Here is a 23,465-nt window from a genome sequence, read left to right as displayed (position 1 = left end):
TAAAATCACCAGCAATAACAAAACTTTTAAAACCAGTGGAAGTAAACGATTACTGTAAACACATAAAAAGATTATACACTGGAGGCTTTTTTTAATCCAAATATAGTCAGTTAATTGCCCAACCCCCTCTCCCCATCACATGTAATGCTCCTGACATTGGGAGGGAGAGCACATGTGACACATGCCTCCTCCGACACATGTGTAACCAGCATCTTTTCAAGCTAGGTGGAAAGCGTCAGGTACCCAGCTCTGATGCATCGGGTGTAAGAAGAAAAACCCATCTGTAGAGAACAAGGCCAATTGTGCTTTCTTGGGCCAATTGTGCTCTGATGGCAGGCAGCATGACCTGGGTTTTGAACCAGTGATCCTCGGGTCACAGCGGCAGTGCCTTAGGAGCACTCAGAGCCCAGTAGTAATTTTCTTGATGCCCCTCTTAGAACGACTAGTCCAGAAATCCATGTCATGTTTGTGATTGTTGTGGAAAAGTCACTATTCCAAAAGCACCTTTCTCATTTTTTTAGTGTTTTAAGAAGGTTATGACTCTTGTAACTTATTTTCTGAACACCACAACTTACTACGGAGCAGCTGCCTTCCTCACTCAGGTTTTTTTTTGTCTGTTTGTTACTTATCGTATTTGCTGAATAGTATTATGTTTTTTTCTGACTAACTTCAGATTTAGTTGTCCTGCTGTCCCTCCCTGGTGACAGTCCCTACTAAGGTTGCAAAATGGGGGGGACAATTTCGGATAAATTTCCTGTAAATTACTGGTCACTTTACTTGAGAATTTTGGAAATATTCCAAAATGTAACCTTTTTTGGGAACTTTGGGAATTTTTATGAGTTTATTGAAATTAATAGGAAATATTGGATAATTTAAAGGAACTGTATAATACACTATATCATCAATGTACCGTTTGTTTTGTCCACAGCAGACATACAGGCACAACTATACAAATAATAACTATGACACATAGCAAGCAGAACTTTAGAAATGCTTAATTCTTTCATCGAAAAAACAGTCAGAAGAACCATTGTTCTTTAAAATGTTAAATAAATAATTAACTTGGTAAGATAACTTCTTGCTAGCTGTTAACTGTTCATCAGGATCTGAATAAACATGCTCTTGGTTAAATAAGGTTTAGAAAAAGGTAAAGTAAGTTTGCTGTTTTGCTTCAGTGAAATGATAGAGTGAAAAATGCTTCTCAGCCAATCAGATTGTGCAGCCAGAACTAACTGCTGTATCACCTATTCTGTATTATTCATCATGTTGATGTATTCTCCTTTGCACCTACTATTTTTTTAAAACAGGATGCTTTTTATAGGCCACAAATGAGAGATAGCAGAAGCATGAAAGCTTATAGTGTTAATCAGAGACCGCGGCAAAAAATACTCTCCATCTTTCCAATTTATTAGGCTGTCAAGTATTACTGTCTAATTTGAATACGACACACTATTGAGCGTGTTTTAATTAGAGTAAGAAAGTGAAAGAGCAAGCAAGAGAGATTACTGTTATTACACACCAGACGGTATGGACACAAGTATAGGACATGTAATTGTAAGTGAGAGATGGGTGATAGAATGATGCAGAGTAGGATGAATTCTAGGGATTGTTTGTTTAAATGGCAGAGCGTACTGCAGTGAATTGTTCTGCTGCTATTTGAAGATGAAATACAACAACCATATTTTGTATCTTTCTGTACAGCTGTGCATGAGCTTCAGGCTTTCTTTCTCATGTGTCTCTCTCTCTCACTTACTCACACACACAGCTAACTGGCAATGCCTACCAGGAGGCACCGGGAGTTTTTCATAACAACTCACTTGGCTATCTAGTCCCACCCAGCAGGCCACAAGCACACAGAGTGGATGCATGATGTCCAAGTCTTTTTGATGTGCACCTAAATGAGCTAGCCAGTATATTTTCTTATTTGAAGGGAGGATGTAGTTGGAGCAAAGGATCATGGGAAATTGAGTTTGTTTAGGTGATAAAAATAGGAGAATAATCTGCCGCCCTCACATGACAATATTTGATTGTTGCTACTGTACAGTGGTCGCTAGGATTAGCTGTTTTGTGTGAGTTCAAGTTGAGGAGTTAGTGAGAAACATGAGAAAGAAGCCTTGAAGATCATGCAACAGATGACAGCACGATAAAAATATTGGTTATTATTATTACTCAGTGAGTGAAAGTTGACCTTATTTCCAAAAGGCATAGTTAAAGAAGCACTTTTCTGTCTTTGAATGTGGACAAAACTAAAGAGATGGTTGTTGACTTCAGGAAAATAAGAAGTGACCACTCATCCGCTGCACATCAACTACAGTGGTCTGCTGTGGAATTCGTCAGGAGCACCAAGTTCCACATCACAGAGAACCTTACCTGGTCCCTCAACACCAGCTCCAGCTACTTCCTGAGGAGACTGAGGAATGCCCATCTTCACCACGTGCTGCGTTCGCAAAGCCACCAGCATCCACCAGCATTGTGGACGACCCCATCTACCTCTCACACAGACTCTTCTCATTGCTGCCCTCTGGCAGAAGGTACCGGAGCATCCGAGTCTGCCTCAGTAACTGCTGTGCTTGCCTACGCTGATGGGCAAATATCTGTATGTCAGAGTATGTTACATAACCCAAACAACCATGCTGGAGCGTTATCCGTAACTAAAACTACATTCTTTAATAGCTCAGCCATATTTGCACCTGTGTGGCTCTCATTCACTGCTCTTGTTTTGAAGCATGAGATACTAGCTGCCACTCATCAGTCATAAAATCCACTATAGTTTGTAGTTTGGAAATCGCCTTACCCGTTCTGAGTACCATCTCTAGATCATTGGTTTGATTTGCCTTTGATTGGCAGCAACGAAAAATGCCAGTTTTTGCCAACTAGAGCCAAAGTGCCTCCATTCGCTAGTTTTTAATGCAAATATAAATATAAACCTTTATCCCAAACCCCCTATTGTACACACTTTTTGTACTCTGTTTAAGATTGCGAAAGGCTTCCAGATCAGTGCCCACTCTTCTTGTATGCACCGCTCTTTTGAGGTCCATGTACTGATGAAGTTTAAGTCAGGGGAATGTGAAGGCCATGGCAAAGCCTTGAGCTTGTACCTTTTTAGCTAGTCCATCGTGGATTTTAAGGTATGTTTAGAATCGTTTATTTGAATCCATTCTTCCCTCTACCAGTGAAATATTCCCCATTCCGCTGTGTGCAACACATTCTCAAAGCATGATCAATGCTTACCAGTTTAAGAGAGATGTTCTTTTCATGCATTTCTAAACACACCAATGCTCAGTGTTCTAGTTCTTTTGGCCTTCCAGACCTCAACTTGACCTCCATCTGTTAACTATCATTTATTAATTACATTATGGACAGAGGAGACTGTCTGTTTGATAAGTTGGAGTAATCATGACAAGTGTCTTTAAAATTTGGTAGAGCACCTTTTTGCTGTTATGACCTGCTGCAAATGTGAGGCACTGCCTCTTGGTTGCTTCTGATGCCGCTAATGAAACTTAATTTGCCACCTGATGTGTTGTTATGAGGGACTCTAATCAGGGGGTGAATAATTTTGAGACAGCTGTTGTCATTAAAAAGTAGCATTTTGTGTTGAATTCGGAGAAACCACTTGTTCTATTAGTTGTGTTGAGCTATTTAAATGCTCTGGTTTATTGTAAACAGATGAAAGTTCTTACATTTTTCTAATAAATTTGCAATGGAGTTTGATTGCAACTGTATTACATTACAATATATAATGAAATTGAATGAATAATTAATAATGTTTAATTCAGTGCATGTGTGAGAGCTCAAATGTACACTCTTCTTCCTCATAAAATGCTGTCATATTGTAAAGGCCTCCAAAAAATGTAATATCCTTAATAACCTGCACCCAATCTCTTAGTTGTGTCCTCCAAGCATAAACCACTCTAAACCTCACAGTGTCCCCTTGGAAAAGAGGGAGTGCAAAAAAGAGAACAGATGGGGAGGGGTGACAGAGGATGAGGAGGAGAGGAAGAAGCTTTGATTCTGCTCTCTCTTTGATTCTTTCATTTCAAAACAGGCGTTTTGGGCCCTGCTGGCTACCTGGGGGCTTCTCAGGTCCAGGCACCCAGCCATGCTGAGGGATAATTGGCACAGAGTAGAAAAGTTGCAAGAGAAAGAATGCTGAGATAGTGGGAGAGAGACTGATAACGTGGCAATTAAAGAGAGAGAATGGAGAGAAGGAGTGTGGTGACATACTGAGAGAAGGAGAGAAAGAGACACACAGCGAGGGAGAAAACACTTTCCCATGAGGCATTGAATGAATTCAAAGCTTATAAACATATTACCCTCCTGCTCTCTGCATGACTGTGTGCCTGAGACAAGAGGAATAAATTCGCCATGCTCTACATACCAACCTGCCCCAATACACTATTAACTCCTAGGGAAGACTCAGAAAACATTAGTTTCTAAAGGTCTCTCTCTCTCTCTCTCTCTCTCTCTCTCTCGCTCTCTCTCTCTCTCTGTTTAGATCTCCCAATCCCCTTGGTCTCTAGTATTGGATGTAGGGTAGGGAGACAACCATATATAACCATACTGTGAAAAAGCATGCCTAAACTGTTTCCTTTATATGTGACAAATCCTGAGTTTTGTACCATTTTTAACACTCACATATCAGAAGTGTGCTGTAGTCACAATACACAAATGGTCCTTCACTGGACAAAGAGAGACAACAAAGGGGCAACAAGGTATGAATATTTTAAAGGAATCCCTAGAGAAGTTTTAGTGGCTTTAAGTATTAGGTTTACAAAAAAAATTGTCCTCCTTTATTGTGGCTAGTTGTATTGTAGCCCTTATCTTGCTATCCAGCAAGCTACCAGGGTAAAGTAACACAGCAGTCACCTATAGTCATTTAAGCAGTTTTTTTTTTTAACCTAAAATCCAGCTTTAAAATTGTAATTGTTTTGGAATATTATTTTATAATATGTCTTATAAAGAGCTTGGTCTGATTTTGGGGGGGGTTAAAAAATGTAACTGTGTCGGATAAACAGTCCTGATGCTACAAGTCCAAAGTTTTTTTGTTTTTTTGTTTTACCCCAAAGGGAATGTTAAAACCATTTTGAAACATCTCCTTGTCTTTCCCTGTTTCTCCTGACCTTAGTGCTCACAAGATCTCAAGGTTTCAGAATGGGGGTGGGGTGTAATGGATGAGTGCAGAAGGCAATTACTAGATGTTCTCCACAAAAAGCAGAAAATACATTCCATGGTGAGATTCAGAAAACAGGCAAACAAAGTTAACCTTGCCAAATCTATAATCAAATACAAAAAGAACACATGGAGAGGTCAAAACCAGAACACACTGGAAGAAGAGGAACAATAGAGGAGAAGGAAACTAAGAACACAGATAAAATGAATGCAGTAGAGGAAAATAGGGGGAAACACCCATTAACAGCACTACACATTACAGTAAAGCTAAAGATGATACGTGCATGAGTTTAACATGCACATGGTACCTATGCACATGCACATGATACCTATGCACAGTTAGGGCACAATAAATTTAGAGTTATACATATATATGGGTTGTTCATAAACTCATCATTTATATGAATGTCATGGCTTTCCAACATTTCTTAATATTTTTTCTTGTTCTAGGATAGAATGGGTATACAACATTCATTGTGAGTAAAACCAAAGCTTTTGTTCATTTTCTGAACTCAACATAAGGTCAAAATTATACATTCAGGGATATACAGCACACCTAATGTTTTGTTCAATGTCTGACCAGTTGATTAGATTGGATATTTAATTTGAGTTCAGTTAAATCTGTAGGTTTCCAGCCACAGGCTCAGCTGAAAGAACAGTCCATATATATAAGGTCAGGACTTTAGGGAGGCCATTCAAACAGCTGAGCCTGCTTTATCTATTCCACTTCTTCTAAAGCTAAAGCAGCTTTGTGGTGTCAAAAAGCACTATACAAATAAAATCGAATTGAATTATGGCATTAAAAGGCAATTTTGAGTAATACTGCACATTTCTCTAGCTGGTTCTTTCCCCTAAGAAGTTGCCATATATGCAATTTTACCAAACCTACCGGGGTAGTTTGAAAATGCAGTCACTGGTAGAAATTATACATTTGTACAGACAGGTACAGTAACAGATCACCATCCTGAATGTTTTAAAATGGTCTTTAAATGCTGATCTTGAATAAATGGGTTTTTGAGCTTTTTATTTTTTTGGAGATTTAGTGGTAAGCAGGTTTTAAGAAAAATTCAGGCTGGCCATCAGTCCTTCCCATTCCTTACTCAGTCATGTTAATTGTCAAAAGCAGGCAAAACCCCAGCACAGCATGAGGTTTGAGGTTTAGCTGAATATTTTTTTACTGTGCTTTGAATAAAACCATGTTTTCACTTACCTGCAAAATTCTTGGAATATTTTAGAGCATATTTTTTCTTTCTAAGACACGTGGCTCGCCTAATCACCTATTTTTCTTCTGTATGACCTACTCTTAATATTACAAAGAAGCGAAAGCAGTGAGGGGCATTCACTTTCTCTTTATCTCTTAGTTTTTCTGGTAGTTTATAGTGCAATCAATGCAAATTGACTGCTATAGCATGCAACACATATGTCAAATAATCAGTGAAACTCCACTGAACAGCTTTTTATATTCATGATAAAACTGCATAATGTGTCTTATAAAGGTCTACTATTAAATTTTTTCACCTCCCAATCAATTAGCTTTTATCAGTCAACCAGTATTTTACTGGCCCAAGCACATACTGAAGGTGTGGTGTGAACTGCTGAGAGTTAATTTAGATCAGTAAGACTGCCTCTTGATCGGTAACGATGCACTGAAACCAGTAAATAAAGCCAGTATGAATTTCTCTCACTACTCAATACCTGTTCTGGTGGACTGAAACGTCTGCAAATGTGTGTATCTATGCTCTCTCGCCCTGTTAAATTTACACTGATTGTGTATTACTACCTGTGGTTTTTCATGTCGTGTGTGTGTCAGGTCTAGCAGCATGTGTTTACCTGGTCGTTTGATCAATAGGAACATCGCAGTGTGACATCAGTCAGATAAAATCTCTCTCTTTCTCTCTCCTTCTCTTTCACTCTCCTACACACACACACACACACACACACACACACACACACACACACACACACACACTGAAGTTAGCTTCAGTAGGGAAACATGCTGAAACCCTCCCACAGTGTCACTATCTGTGTGTGTGCTCTCCCATCACTTTTACTTGTTATACACACTCTCTCCCTCCAGGTCTTTGTCACTCATCTCTAGAGCTGGAGAATCCTTGAACGGCATGGCCCGTCACGCTTTCCCTATCTCCCTCTCTCTCAGGACTGTTTCTTGTGTCTTTACTGCACTCTGTTTCCCTCTGTACATTGCCTATTGTTTGCTTCTTCTCTGCACTCTTCTTTTTCCTCCTGCAGTTTTCCCTTCATTTTATAGTTGCAGAATTAAAGGCTTGATCTAAATCGCATGATGACTGTCAACGAAGTCCATGGTTAATGACATTATATTATTTTCTCACTAAAGGGCAGAACCATACATCACATATACCTTGTTAGGGTCATACCATGTTCTATAAGTTTATTATATAGACTAACCCTAAACACAAACTTAATTCTAACCTCAACAACCCAAAGGAAAGGTTTTTGCCATCTCAGTTGCTTTTGGAAAAAAGGATTGTGGGAGCGCTCTCAGGGTAGCATAGTCATTGAAGCATTGGTCCTATAATTGGGAGATTACCGTCCAGTGATGGAGCAGCCATCTGTTGTTGGGAGTCCAGAGAGAACATATTTGGACCTCCCTCTCCCCCCATAACTCAGCGTGCTGCTAGTCAGTGTGGCCGTCTGTTGGCTAATGTAACATAACGGACAGTTAGCGCTCTCCACCAAACGCATTCAGCTGTCTAATAACATTGCATTAATGTCAGTTTGAAAAAATGGGTAAACAGATATGTGGGGTGGCAAGTATCATGTGACTCGGAGGGAGCACATAGTATTTACTGACCCAGCACTAGGTGGGGTAGAGTCCGAGCTACTGAGCAGAATTGCAAATCACAAAAATATAAGGTGAACCTGGGTTAAAAAATGCAGATATCATTGTTTTGGCCCTGGCATTGTAGGTTATTCATGGTTTTCTCTGGTTTTCCTGTGAAGTCAGAAAAAACAGTTTTCCCGTAACTGTCTGAAAACAGTCCCTCACACACACACACACACACACACACACACACACACACACACATACGTAGACTCCTAACATCAGGACAGTCTGTTCTGATCCAGGGGGTGTCTCTGAACACTCAATAAACTATTGAATGGAGAGATGTTTTGCCATGCCATTGCACAGGAGGGGAGTGGCTACATTGATCTGATGTGTGTGTGATGCGTGTGTGTGTTTGTGCGCTTTGTTCATTAAAAAGTCCTGTTCTTGTCTGACACGCTGTGTGTTCAGCGAGAAACCTCTCTTCGGCCCAGTGGACCTCAGGCAGGGCTATAGTTATGTCAGGCAGCAGCACAAGCCCATGAGGAGGCGGAGGGTGTTGGTGGTTCAGTCCACCCCCATTCCAGTTTATCGGGCTGCTCTCCACCGCCTCATTGAAGGTATCTGTATTTCTCATTATTCCTCACTTGCTTTTAACCTCTTAAAGCACTCATTGTCAGGTTATTCATTGTCAAGGTGTTCTCTGGCATTTTGAACTTAATCTCTGCTGCTACATCTGCATTGTAGGAGAGTTTTTCCCTGCCAATGTCACCGCTGACTGGCTCAAAAGAGTCTCAGACCCGGTTTGCTGTAAAGTTGCTGTAAAATGCATTTGCCATTGAATTAAATTCAATTACAATAAAAAAGTCAATTGTCAGAATGCTTCAGCATCTTGATTTAATGTAAGCGGTACACGAAAGTGAAGAGTGGACATCTGGGCCTACCAACAGTTTCTTAAAATTAGAAGTTAATAATAAAAGAGGGGCTATTTCATTGTCACATTTTAGAGGTTACTAGATTGTTCCTTTATTTGTAGTCCATCTTACTTATCTTACCTATACCATATAATAGTAATAATGAGTTATTCAGTTAATTCAGTTCAACTTGATTGTCATTATACTAATACTAATAACACTAATAACAGGCTAAATCGCCAGTGCAGTAATGGATAAGGAACGTGGGACAGTAGTGCAAGGATAATAGACTAAACAATAGCAGTGCAAGGACAACAGACACAAGTCACACAGAAAACAGACAAATACAATACAATAAATGCATAATTGCACATGTAAGCTGAGCTCATATAGTGTTACATCCACTCACTTTCCACTGTTTAGGTTGACCTACAGTTGCAATTTAAATTATTTAATGCAAAATGTTCAAACGTTCAGCTGTTTTCAATAAACCAGTCAAGCAAGAACAATTTAAATAGCTCAGCACCACTAATTTTACATACAATACAAGTGGTTTCTCTAAATTCAACACAAAATGCTACTTTTAATGAGATTTATTCAACCCCCTCATGGCCCGTCTAGTACTTTGTGCACCCTTTTATTGTTATGACCTGCTGCAAATGCGAAGCATATTCAGACTCCAGCTTCTGGCAGCGTTCCTGAGGAATCTTAGGCCATTCCTAATGGGAAATGGCCTCCAGTTCACCAATATTCTTGGGTTTGCTGCTGCAACCTCCTTCTTCAAATCCCACCATAGATTTTCCATAGGGTTCAAGTCAGGCGACTGTGACAGCCACTCCAGAATCTTCCAGGACTTCTTCTGAAACCAAGCCTTGGTGGATTTTCATGTATGCTTTGGATCATTGTCCTGTTGGAAGGACCAATCTCACACAAGCTTTAGCTTCCTAACAGAAGGAATAATGTTTTATCCTAGGATTTCTTGATTATATCCATCTTGTTTCCAGTGCCAGAGGAAGCAAAGCAGCTCCAGAGCATCACTGAGCCACAGCCATGCTTTACCGTAGGCAGTGTGCTCTTTTCAGCATGTGCTTGTTTCTTCCTCCTCCAGACAAACCACTGATCCATAAGCCTGAAAAGTTCCAGTTTTGTTTTATCGCTCCACAGAACAGCATCACAAAACTTCTTTGGCTTATTTATATGGTTTTGAGCAGATTGGAGCTGACTTTTCTTGTGCTTTTGAGTTAGAGACAGAGGTGGATGTCTGGTGGAGTTCAGGCATGGAGACCATCAGTGTTTAGTATGCACCTTACTGTGCAAACTGAAACCTCAGTGCCTGCTGGCACCACATCTCGCTGCAGGTCTTTTGCAGTCAATCAGGGAGTTCTTGCCCACCTGCCTCTTCAGGCATCTGGTGGCAGCCGGTGATCGATTTTTTCTTTCTGCCACAACCAGGTAGTGGAGTCAGTGTTCCTTTAACTTTGAACTTGTGAACTCTGCTGCCAACTGTACCTCTGCACTGGCAGTGATTTCTTCTCTGAACTTTCGGGACAGCTCTCTTGCCAACGGTCAATCTATTATAACAGTCAACAAACCCCAAGCCAGTCCAGGTATTTGATGAGTTTTAGCTTAAGCGCACCTGATGCAACAAAAGAAGCCCTTGATTTGCCACCTCATTTGCAAATATGTGCTCCTATGAGGAATTCTAGACTGAGAGACGCAGATGAGCAGATGTCATTAAAAGTAGCATTTTGTGTTGAATTTAGAGAAACCCTTTGTTATATTAGCTGTATTGAGATATTTTAAGTGTTCCTGTTTGATTGGTATATTGCAAATAGCTGAAAGTTTGTATTTTTTTCCTAATTAATGTAACTTGCAGTGGAGGTTGATTAATTTTGACTGCAACTATAAGTCCACTGCCTAGGTGCACAATTACAGACAAGCAAAGCTGTTCTACACGGTTAATCAACCACCCTCTACCCCATTTATGAAGTTCAGACTACGGCACCTCTGTTGACCATTCCCACATTACTGTCACTCATGTGGAGTTGGAAGTGTTTCACTAACCAAGTAATATCAAGCTCAGAAACTAACCACTGGTAATTAGCTAGAGGACAGGTTCCCAATATTGGTCCTGCAGTACCCTCTACCTGTCATATTGTGAGTAGCTGATTATGTAGATCAGGTGTAGTGGGAACAGTTAAAACAGTAAAGCTGCAGTCTCAAATATTCGAGTGTTTTTTGAGAAATGGAAAAATCGAGCAACTCTCATAAGCTGCATGAGCAAAGCAGTGTACAAGTTTTTGAAATGTTCTATATGTATCTGGAGATTTTGTGATGAATATTCTGATTGAAGCTCAAATAAAGCAGCAACATCTGCTTTAGTGGTAGGTCAGCTGAGCTTGGCAGATGTTCCTTTGTTTTTTTCTGCTTGTAATTAAGTCCTTGTCCCGTTTTAGGAAGCCATTATAGCTTGTAGCTCAAGCAGGCAATCTTAGTCTACACTAAAGTAAACAGTACATTAAATATTCCACATTTAAATTAAAAAGAAACTTTTTTTGCAGCTGGAGCAGAATGCAGAGCAGCTCTTGATTGAATCTCTTTTCTATTCCTTGGAATGAATTCCATTATGCAAGTGCAAGCAACTCTCAAGTTACATTAGTGTAAACTCTCCAGATAATTAAAACAGTAGCTGCTTGTGCATTATTGAAGCAACAACATACCAGCAGAGGTGTGAGAGTAGAAGATGCGAGGAACGTTCTTTGCGAACTCCTGTCAGCGGATTAAAAATGAAGTGTTTGGATCATGTGTCAAAAGATTAATTGGCGCTCATAATTTATCAGCATGTTCACATCTATCATAAGCATGTGAAGTAGAACAGCTACACCCAGATGATGTTTGAAGCATGTGGTCAGAGCACATTAATTATTTATGGTCACATTAGCGGCATGTCCCATGCAGTCAGGAGCAAGTTATGCACTTTGTTCAGTTACGCAAGTACATGACCCCTGTTCAGTTTGCTTTGGAGTCAAAAGACTGAAAGATGAGAGATGATGGACAGCTTGTCTGTCTTTCACCATAGGAATTACCACTGCTCACTACCACACTGATTATTTACTGATCAGAGGGGAAAATGCAGAACTGCCTTTAAATTAACTCTTTTTATTAGGCCATATTAATGGCATGAAAACTCAGAAACTAGCCACTGGCAATCAGCTAGAGAACAGGTTCCCAATCTTGGTCCTTGGTACCTGCAGTACCCTCTACCCTTTTGTTCATGAGCTGATTATGTAGATCAGATGTACTGGGAGCAGTGAAAACAGTACAATATATGGAAGCATAGCCATTGTTGGGAACTACTAAACTAGAGGATGGCTAATGCAAATTGTCTGACAACACCTAGGCTGTAGTTTGGGATGCAGCAGTCAGATACTAGGATCTCGGTCTTGGTCTGATCCACTCACTGATCCACTCACTGAACCTGATTCCCACACTGCCGGCATTCTAGGCTTCATAACTCAGGATCAGAGTTACATACATACATTTCAATGACAGGGACATGATTGAACAGAGCCAAAATGTGGCATTTTGTCAGGAGCAATCGTTTCAATCCAGCAATATAAGAATGCATACAGTGGAGTTAAGTGCATACTGAGGCAGCATAGTAAAACTGCAATTGGAAAGCAGTAATATTACTGCTTTCCTTTGACAGATATGATTGATATGCATTAATATAACTAGCTTAATGCCCTTTGCCTCTTAGGTTGTTGGGTGCATAGTTTAACCCCTTAAGATCATCACAAAATAAGCAGTTATTTCTGCCGTTTGATTTACACAGCGACATGTAAAGGCTGTTGTTGCATTTATGTAACATGTACAGCACATGACCTAACAAGGCAGACATTTAGTATGTTTTTAGTTTTAACAAGCACGTGTAGAAAGAAGGTGCAAGGAACGTTCATTGCAGACGCCTGTCAGCAGACTAGAAATGAAGTTTTTGGATCATGTGTCAAAAGATTAGTTGGCGCTCATGAATTATCAGCATGTTCACATCTTTCATAAGCATGTAAAGTAGAAAAGCTACTGTTTCGCTGATTAAACAAGTTAGTAATAAGCACATAGGAATTCAAATCCTGCAGCTGATTCTATTTTTTAGGCATTTAAAATAGTAGTAAGAAATGTGGTGTTGTCCTTTTTCCTCACCAAAAAAATAATTTTGGGTATTTACATTTCACAAATACTTTTTTAAAAGACTGTTCTTTTGTTTTAAGTGTTTAGTCATATAACCTCTATCTCGAAATATTGTTCAAATCAAGATCAATTGTCCGTATATAATATGGAGTTTTCATGTGGCATCCTGATTTTTTCTCACTTAAATTGCTTGGTGTGAAGAAGAGAAAACTAATAAGTGTGAAGTGGATAGGAACTGATTATAACTGCATGCCATTGAAGCATCTGTGTAGACAGCACCCTTCAGTTCAGGGTGTTTTTCCATTGTTAGTACAACATGGTGCTAGTGCTAGTGTCATTTGCCTGTATAATCAATATCAATTTGTATTTGGGAGAGAGAGAGTGTGTGTGTATGTTTGAGGCTGCCCTTGAAAGCTTGGAGTGAAAAGAAAGACCAGGTTTTCAACTAATTGCTAAATGCTAATCAGTACTGGACTATGGACATTAAAACTAGTCTCTACCTCAAATAGAAGCTTTTAAATGACTGTATGCATTACCTGTGTTTTGTTACACTTATTAAGCATGGCTGGATACCCTGTATTATGAATTTTTAGGACTTTTTAGATTTCATCCATTTGTTAATGTCACACATTTGTTTCCACATCAATTTGTTTCCATTGTTAATGTAACACAACACTAGTAAGTGTGTGCATGGACTAATGTTCCCTTAAGGTGACCAAGGCCATTTCATCCGTCCTCCTACAGTGGTAAGCCTTCTCTTGTACCTCATCCTCTTCCATTGACATCTCTGCCTCCCTGACTGAAGCACTGGCTGTCAGCAAGATTTAATCTCAGCCGGCATGTTCACTTACAGTGTGCAAAGAGGCTCACAGATCTGGTGAGGCATACACACTGCTGCTCCACTGTCAGCCATAACAGCATGTCCATACACCCCTGAATGACCCACATATGTAGTACAAAGGCACCTTGATGTAAAGCTGACTTGAAATGATAAAAAGGAGGCTACAGTCAAAGGCTCTTGAACAATATTAGAAAGTTCCCTGAAAAAGTAATGCACTGAATACTCTACAAAGTAACATTCTCAAGAACACACTTATAGACACACATATAGTATTTGGTATCAATTTATTTAGTTGAGAACTTGCATAGTGAAGAGACAGCATTGGTCCAGCTATATAATATTTTGAACTTTCTTTTATTTGATATTATATAATGACTATTATTACAATAATCAACACCATCCTGTTCATTGACTTATATCTACCAATAATTGTGTATAATAAAAGGTAATGTCTTACTTTGTCAGTGCATTCAGTCCAATTACTTGCTCTCAAGCGGGCAAAAACTTGGATTCGTACCAGACGATATTACAGATTGCAGTTATGTTGATAGAAATTGGCTCCTGTCCTGTTCTAAATCTATTATTTTTAATATGTGTACATTCTTTAATACATACCTGCACACTGAACTCTGTATGTCCCTCTGAGAATTTAATAGGAGTCATGTGTTGGTTGAAGTTAGAAGGGGAAAGAGGCCCTATTCTGAAGCCAGTGTATTATGTGAACAGATGACCAAAACATGTCATGAGTGAACCAATTTGTAAATAGATATTTTTAGATTTACTTAACATGATTGCATGCTTCATCTGTGCCACAGGTAGAATAATTTCATGCTTCATTTCTGGAATTTAAGATAGAGACCCTGAGGATCCCCCCCAAAAAAAATATTCTGCGACTACATATTTGGACACAGAACCTAAGGGAATGTTATGAGAAATGTGTAGATTTAGATATTGAAAAAGCAACGATTCAGCACTTTGGATTCTATTAGCAGGAAGCTATATTTGGCATTAAACATGGTTCCATCTTCCGTGACCAATTCAAGAGGAGGTTCAGGGCACTCACAGATTACTGCGACGGCTATGTAAAGCTGTTTTCTGCTTCTTCTTTTTTTTGCTGTGAAATATTTTGTTTATGTTTAGGATTGCGTTTCTGGTGGTGTGACTGTCAGTACGTCATTCAGTTTACTAAACATGGCACACTGGAAGTTAAAAAAAAAACCTTTTCCAGCGATCTTAACCAGATCCTAATAGTGCAAGTGCCAGATTATGGTGTAAGAGAGTACACACAGAAAATCCTAGTGTGTCTCTATCTTTAGGGAGGGAAGGAAGTCAGTGTGAACATGCTTGGGTAGTCCACCATGGGACTTGGGTCAGAACTTGGCTACAGAACCTTCCCCACTACCACTGTAATTGCTAATCACTCAGTGGCAGAAGGAGCTGGAAAAAAGGCTTGAAACTTTTAAAACTTTAACAATTAGTCTTTGAAGAGGGGTTGGATCTAAGTAGCACCATCTATCACACGTCATTTCTTTAAAGCCTCGATGCATTTACCCTTGGCTCTCTCTCTCTATTTCTCTTTCTTTTCTTAGCCTCCACTCCTTCACTCATCTTGTCCTAATGTTGAGTGTGCCCTTTGTATTCATGGAGAGGCCTGATGGCACTTAATTAGGAATAATTGCAGCAAGATTAAAGGCCAGAGCCAAACAGGAGTATGCAAAGGAAGTCAGAAATCATCCAAAAGCTTGACACGTATTCAGGGCCCCTGTATAGAAGACATGAAACACCATGTAGTGTCAATAATATTAACTACACCATTGCTTATTAAGAAGATAAATGTGGACTATACATGGATAATAATGGCTTTAAAGATGTACAGCCACAGTGGCACAAGGTTAAAGCCAATAAAAGTCTTTAAAAAATGAAATGTCGTTTTTCAGCTTATACCAATGTCATTAAAATGGCTGTTACTGAAAGTATACCATTGGTGCCAACAGTCACGCCTTCCGCCTGCAAATGTGAATATATTCACGCAGATCGGCGTCGTATTCTCGAAACGAGGTGCGTTCAGGTCAATTTTCTTGCACCACTGACTGAAAACAACCTAGGCAAACATCAACAGTCAGGCCTAAATCGCTATCTTGACAGTGAAATGTCAACACAGGCGTGTGCCAAACATGCATACATCCCTGCTTGTGTATTGTAAATTGTAATAGACAGTTGTAAACTTTATTTTACAATTGTCTATTAACTATTCAGTTTGACTCATTTCTCCACACCCAAAACAAACCCATGATTAATTAAGAGAGTTAGTACAGACTTAGTGCTTTTCCCGTCGCTACGATAGCAAAGACACACTTACGCCCTAAATCAAGCCCTAAATATCGCTAAAATAGGGCTCCTTGTGTCTTCGTTTATGAGGATGAGCGAGAGATTGCTGACTGTGTAAACGAAGAAGCACGGCACGAAGAAAAAAAGAGCAAACAAACGAACAGCTCCACTAAATCAGGATTACTTCAGTTACACTAGGAAAAAGAGAGAAGGAAAGAAGAAGTCAAAGGAGCTTCTTCACAGCAGGTAAACTAAAGAAACAGAGGTCCTGGTCTTCGTTTGATTGTCTTCCACAGTGAAACAAACTCACAATGTTCAGCCTTTGTGTAAATTGGATTCTTTTAGGTTTTACTGTTTGTCCTACAACAAGTCTTAAAGTACAGTTAACAGACCACTCTGCTGATTTTTGTCATGTGAAAAGATAAGCAAAGATAGAGGACAGAGCGGTTTGTGGTGGATAAATACGCCAGGTGGAGCGTTTTTGTTGTTTTGCGCATTTGTGGTGCAGTTCAGTGCCGTGATTCGTTCAGACGAATGTCAGAGCAGATCACACTTTCCCCAAGACATAGTCCTGTTATAGGACTCCTCTCACAACCAAACCACAGAACCAATTACACACACATACTGTGAAGCAATATGTCGGTTTCTGTAGTGGACTGTAGTTGGAGCCAGGCGGGAAAATTGACACAAAAGCTTGGTACTTCCTTCATGACTGCATAGCTGTGAAGTCACTTGTCCCTTCAGCTCTGTGATTTTGATGCTTTCCCCAATGAACACAATTTCATTTAAAAATTTTACTAGATCAGAACAGAAATATGTAGAATGTTGCTGAGACATAATTCATAATCATGATTTGATGACACTCACTCATGTGCATGGGTGGAGGCACTTCTGTGACCCGTGAACAGTCTTTTTCTGCTCTGTATTTTATAAAACTAAAAGTAATCTTGTCTGTCGCTGTAAAGATGTGATTACAATGGGCAAATTTAATAGTGAAATCCGCTCTGATGTTCAAAATGATGCTTTTTTGTTTAACACGCCAATTCTGTATATTTATTAAAGCCAAAACACCAGATAGCGAGAATTTGCTATCGAAGGTGTGAATAGGCTTACCTAATTACCTAAAGCCTCACATAGCAACCAGATGGGAGAGGAACATCGCTAGGAAACAGTCTGTAATATATAAATGGCTGATTCCCAGCAATATCTTGTCCCACATTTCTGTCATATGATCAAGTATATACTATGTAGGGTTGATAAAATGTATATGGTGCTTGCGTTAAAATAACAATCCAAATTTTCCCCTTAAAATGTGATCTTCTCCTTTCCTGTCCTGCCAGCATGATGACACCAGTTTGCTTGAATGTAATTTCAATGTAGTGTAGTGTAGATCATACAAGTCTTAAATTTTGTAGTTATATAGTAATAGAAAACAGGCTTTCCATTATTTTTGGACACATGACCCACATTTCAATCTTGATTAAGAGGAAAATAACAGATTCCACTCACACTTTTTATTTTCTCCATTTTTGGTTGGTTTATGTGAGGAACCTTTTAGGATCCCAGTGGAACATGGGGAACTGCCTTCACGAAAGACTTACGAGAGGGTCGCATCAGGTGCTCGTACGGGGCACTCATGTCGGGGGGAATTCTAAAGAAATGGCACACCCTACAGCCTTTCACACCTAAGCAGGCATGTGCAAACGAGGGGTGTGAGGGTGCAAGCACGAGTAATGGGAACAGGGTCTAACATTAGCACAGGTTTCTGGGTGCTTTCTCGTGCTTGTGAACTTTGGTTCTGCCTTATTTTCATCATTCTTCGCACATATCTATAAACTATGTGTACTGTGCGTTCCCTATGGAACCACGTGTACCAAACCGTGACCCCTGTACCATGACACTGTCATGACGCGTTAGGCCAGACACAGAGGGATGAACACTCGCAGAGATGGACTCAATGCAAGTAATTTATTAAACAAAACAAGACAAACAAAAGGGGGCAAGTGAGACAAAAGATGCAGCAGCTAAAGGGCATAAATGTGAACACAGTGATCAACAAAACTAGAACATGGCAAACAAGAGGGACAAAAACAAACCTGAGACCGGGGGTTTTAGTTGGGGAACCAGCTACTAGACAAGAGTGGCTAGGCCGACCCAACCTGGAACTGCTGCGTGGCAGAGGGTCATCTGGTAGCTGGAACGAGAGTCGTGGGTATAACGTAGCAGATAGTGAGTAAACCTCGCTGAGTACTTGAACCGCCGGGTGGCTTGCTCGCACACGAGGAAGTCGAGCCGAAGCTGGCCTAAACACAACGTGGTCAGAGACGGGAACCTCTCGAGCTACCTCAAGGTTCCAAACCATTTATCCAATTCTCGGCGCCCCTTAACTACCCCCAGCCTCAGGTGAAACACATAAACTAAACAAGACATGATAACCCTGAATCAAAACACATGAACATGAACAAAACACTGAACCAATACATTGAATCAAACATGAACGGAAACACAAAACAAAAGTCCTTCTGTGAGCCTGTGGGCGGCGGCTCAGAAACGCCCCGGGGGAAGGTACCGATACCGAGGGGCTGACAGACAGGTATAAATACATATACTGTTATGGCCCCAAAAAAATGTATGCATTGTAGGCTATATATGATAATATGATAATATAATATGATTTCAGATAAAACAATTAAGACAATGTCAGGTTAAAATACCCTTTGCAGGCCAAACAGTGTTAAAAAATGTAGACCACTGCCCTAGTCAGTCTATACATCTTTTTCCTTGTTGTGTTATTGAGCACAACCCAATATCCATTTAGTGTGCTGTATGCTGATATGCTCCCATGCAGAACTCTAAATGGAGCGAGAGTTCTCCAAGTGCTGAGTGTTTGCTTCATTGCTATGCGATTGTGGCCGACAACTATACGGGGAGGTGAACTGTAGACAATTCTCTTTCCTCTGCCTTGCAAAATAACTGACATGACTCGGCCAGGAGAGAGCTTTGCCTGGCTCCCACCCACCTAATCACGGACGGATCACGGCTGCAAACCAACTCTGTCCCCATGTTCGTCCTCTCCTTTTCTCCGCCCTCTATGATTTGATGAACAGTAACAAGGCGGGGACTCTGCTTCCTGTCCTACCTGAAGGAGAGGCTCGTTAGAGTGAGACTTGTTTGGAAGAACTGACAGCAGAGAACTGTATCCACACCAAACCTTCACTCCAGAGAGCTGGATAGAGCCGATTAACACGAATGTTAAGAAAACAGGAAGATGGCACCAGTGGAAGCTTCTCGAAACAACATTATGTAGCATTTTCCCTTTAAAATAGCAGCTTTAAAATCATTGTGCTGCTGTACCGACCTGTATCAGGGGCAATAGTGTCTCCATCGTTGCTACTCTAGGCTCGACATGCCAGCTATAGCACTGCATAACTGGTAAAGCGGGAGGATAATGCTTGCGAGCGCTGCATAAGACTGCAAACCTAACTCATTTTCATGTAAAATGGGATATTTCTTTACTGTATCAGTCCATGCATTTTTCACCAGCAGTGACTGTTCTGTATTTCTCAGCTTGTCCAGAACTATGTGTAAAGCGTGTTTTTCAGGAGGCTAAAAGCGTAATTAGCTGCTTTGCTGCAGTGGAATACAAGCAAATTACACTTCTAGACTGTAGGAGGAACTCAAGAGCCAAAAAATACTAATTCTCACTTAGTTCTCTGATTCTCAAGCTGCTTTAAGAGAATTAAGGGCGGTATTGCGATTTACCAGTTCTCTTAATCTGTGTTTTTTTTACCCTGGATTTATAAATTATGCTTAACATTTATGTATATGAGCTTGGTTTCGTATGTGGAAAAGCCACTATTTATCTGGTAGTTTCTAACTCTTTTTATGGAGTGTTTTTCCTCCCACTGTCACCTTCCCACAGTCTCTATAGGAATACATAATTGACACAGAAGTATTAATCAGCAGCACTGTGTGTCACACAATAACCTCCCACAGCTGTAGTGAGGGATGCTTTCTTGTAGGCCTGAATACTGGCTTTTAGAGACTACTCAGTATTGTGAGGCACTACTGTACCAGTTTGATCTCTCTAAAACACACACACACACACACGCACACATATACACAAAACACTATTCATTAAATATTTTTATACGCCAAGTGCTTTCTGTAGCGGTAATCGAATCAGCTATGCTAGCAGATGGGCTTACATAAGACGGCTGGTCGGCAGAGAGAGATAGAGAGAGAGCTGAGCATGAGGCGAAAAGGAAAAAAGCCTCTTTGAGCATTTTTTCAATTTATAGCTAATGCTTTTTATAAGCACATCTTTAGGCCTGATGGTCTATTCCTAATTTGCCGATCTGTGGTTCAAAAAAGCAGCTCAGAGCGCTGTTTAACAAAGAAGGAATTAATGTGTGAGAGTGAGAGAGGCAGAGAGAGATGCTTACAGTAAGATGTACTTGAGGCCACACATGCACACTGAGGAGTAATTCCAAAAGTAAGATATAGACCAGAAAATTGTCTATTGTCTTGTCTAACAATTGTTTATATTAGTCATGTTCAAATTAGTAGACATTGATGAATCAAGTAAGTTAAACTTTTTTTTTTTATCTCCAGTCTGCCTTTAGTCCTATCTATTTCCCACCTAGTAACCGGGATCCTGTCACACAATTCCTCCAGGGTGAAATCTAGCATGTCCTTTTTTTGTCCTGTTTTTTTTTAACTGCTGCTAAAGCAACATTCTTGGACAGCTAAACACACTTGGAGTAGAGTGCTAACTGCCTGTTCTGCTACATCTCCTATCCACACTACACAGATAATGTCTCTACTGCCCTTATACCATATACACTGGACTTATTTATTCTTGGCATTCACTTGGCAGATTATTCTTGGCATTCATGAGATATCACAATAATTTTCTGCACTTTATTTGTACATACTGAACCTAAATACACACCATTATCTATATATCTACCCACACTATATATACAAAAGTATTGGGAGACCTGCTCATTCATTAATCAAGAGTATTTGATTGCATTCAGCGACAAGATAGTTCTAGAGAGCTCCACCCCATGCCTGGCACAAAATTGTATCAGGGACAGAAAACCCTTGTAAATGTCAGTACATTCGGTGTAATTGAATACATTAACTTGTAAATTGTATTGTGGATTAGTGCATAATGAAGCCTCAGATATGACCAAATTTAGTTTTGTAATTTTGGACTTTTTAATATATCTTATCATTTAATGCTATGGTGACATTAATATAGCAAATATAGAGACATATAGAGATATGTAGTGCTTTTAATGAATTATAATCACTTAACAGAAGTGCATTTGACAACCTCTCTAGTTACAACCCGCCTTAGACAACTACAGTTACACCTGTATGCTAGCACACATGCATCATTTTAACATAGAGAGGCATCCCCCTTGTTCTCAAGCTCTCCTTCTCTGTCTCTCTCTCTCTCTCTCTATTACGCTCTCTCTCCTTCGCTGCCCTTCTCTCACAAACAGAAGGGAAAAAACACATCAGTAGACTGAAGTGTAGCAAAGTCTTGCAGCTTAAGGGTATGCCTTGGCATCTGTACTATACAGTCAAGCAACACAAACAGTCATTTTACTGTGATTCTCATTCATACGAAGAAGAAGCCATTCTTCTAAATTCTATTAATACACTTTTGAACATGACTGTATAACACATTAGTAACTAGAACTGTCACACTGTAATAATACAAGTCTTTGAATGAAGCAGACATGACAGTCTCTTACCAAAGCTGTTGTTGAGTTGTTGTCAATGCCACTGTGCTGACATTATGGGTGCTACCTTACACCCCGCCAACAGTCTATTCTCACGCTTTCTGCCTGCGTTGTTTAAATAGCAACGGTGCTTGTAAATATATATATATACTGATGGGCATGGTGATCTCAAAATTATGTGAGTTCGGAAAACACAGAAGCACCACTGACTGAAAACAACCTACACAGACGTCAACAGTCAGACGTTCCTTTGGTTTCTTGGCAGTGAATTGTCAACACAGGCACGTGCCCAACGTGCCTACACCCCCGGTTTGGCACCATTGAAATAGCAATCTGCCAAAGTAAGACAGAACCTGGCTCTTTAAGGGAATGGCAAGTGACATGCTGATTGGTTTATTGCACGTTACGCCCAAAACACACCCATGATTAAATAAGGGACTTAGTATGTGCCTTTTTGGCATATCGAGCCACGCAAGGTGCACTTTTCCCGCCATTATGATAGCAAAACATACTGACGCTCGCCCGAGATATCTAAAATAGGGCCCTATATCTTGGTCACAACATCTGCTATTGTCCATTAAGATTAAGGCTGGTCTGTTTTTATTTTTCCTGCTGGTGCAAAATGTGTTTTCTGAAGTCTGAATATATATACCTAATTTAAATGGAGTGTTGACATAATGTCACACTGATATCCCCTGTGATGAGACACTTCTTGAGCTTCTTAATCCGTAAATTATTTACAAGTGTGTTGACAAACTATGCCAAACTGTATATCAGACTTGTGTTTATGTATGCACCAATGCACAGAGAAATCTGCGCACAAGCAAGCAGCTGAAAAACAGCTCTAATAAACAGTGTCAATTTCACAGTTGTGTTGGATTGATTAAAGTAAAATGTGCAATGATTTTTCTAGATCAAATCATCATGCAATTGTCTTGTTTATCTTATCTAATCCTAATCTCCTACTACTCTCTTTTTCTCCCTCTCCCCCGCTCTCCTTCTCTCTGCAGCTGCGTCCAGTTTCAGTTTCTGCCGGGCTGCGCTGGACCACACAGTCTCGGCGGAGGAGCTGAACTATCAGCTGCCACGGAAGGCTGGCGGCAACCTAACCTGGCATGACGGTCGCAGCCCTAGAACAGGCGGCAGAACCGTCAAACTGCTGCAGCAGCCCGGCACAGAGGGAATACAGGTATACACGTTAAATACAGCATACACATTTTTTTCTTATTATTATATGTGTATTTAACTACTTAAATGTACTGAAGATTTTCTAGGACTAATGTAAACCTATCCTTCACCTCAGTTTTGGTCCTTTCTGTTAAAAATAGACAATGAAAGGTGGATATTTCATAAGAACACTGTACAAGGTCAGGACAAACATATAAAGACATTTTAAGAAAGTTAAAAGAAAAAAAACACTCACTCATTAACAACACACCCTCTCTTATACACCCATACAC

General features: G+C 40.0%; 1 protein-coding gene across 1 annotated transcript in view; it reads left to right on the top strand.

Annotated features, from left to right (window-relative positions):
• samd10b (sterile alpha motif domain containing 10b) overlaps positions 1-23,465 on the top strand; it is a 91,878-nt gene that overhangs the window by 25,521 nt on the left and 42,892 nt on the right. The window contains exon 2 of the mRNA XM_072697093.1: positions 23,016-23,194. Coding sequence (XP_072553194.1) covers positions 23,016-23,194 — 179 coding nt within the window. The remainder of the gene's footprint in view (positions 1-23,015; positions 23,195-23,465) is intronic.

Source organism: Salminus brasiliensis, chromosome 14 (assembly GCF_030463535.1).
Source record: "Salminus brasiliensis chromosome 14, fSalBra1.hap2, whole genome shotgun sequence".
In the NCBI taxonomy this organism is placed as follows: Eukaryota; Metazoa; Chordata; class Actinopteri; order Characiformes; family Bryconidae; genus Salminus; species Salminus brasiliensis.
The sequence above is the reverse complement of the archived record's forward strand: the minus strand, read 5'-3'. Positions and strand labels throughout refer to the sequence as shown.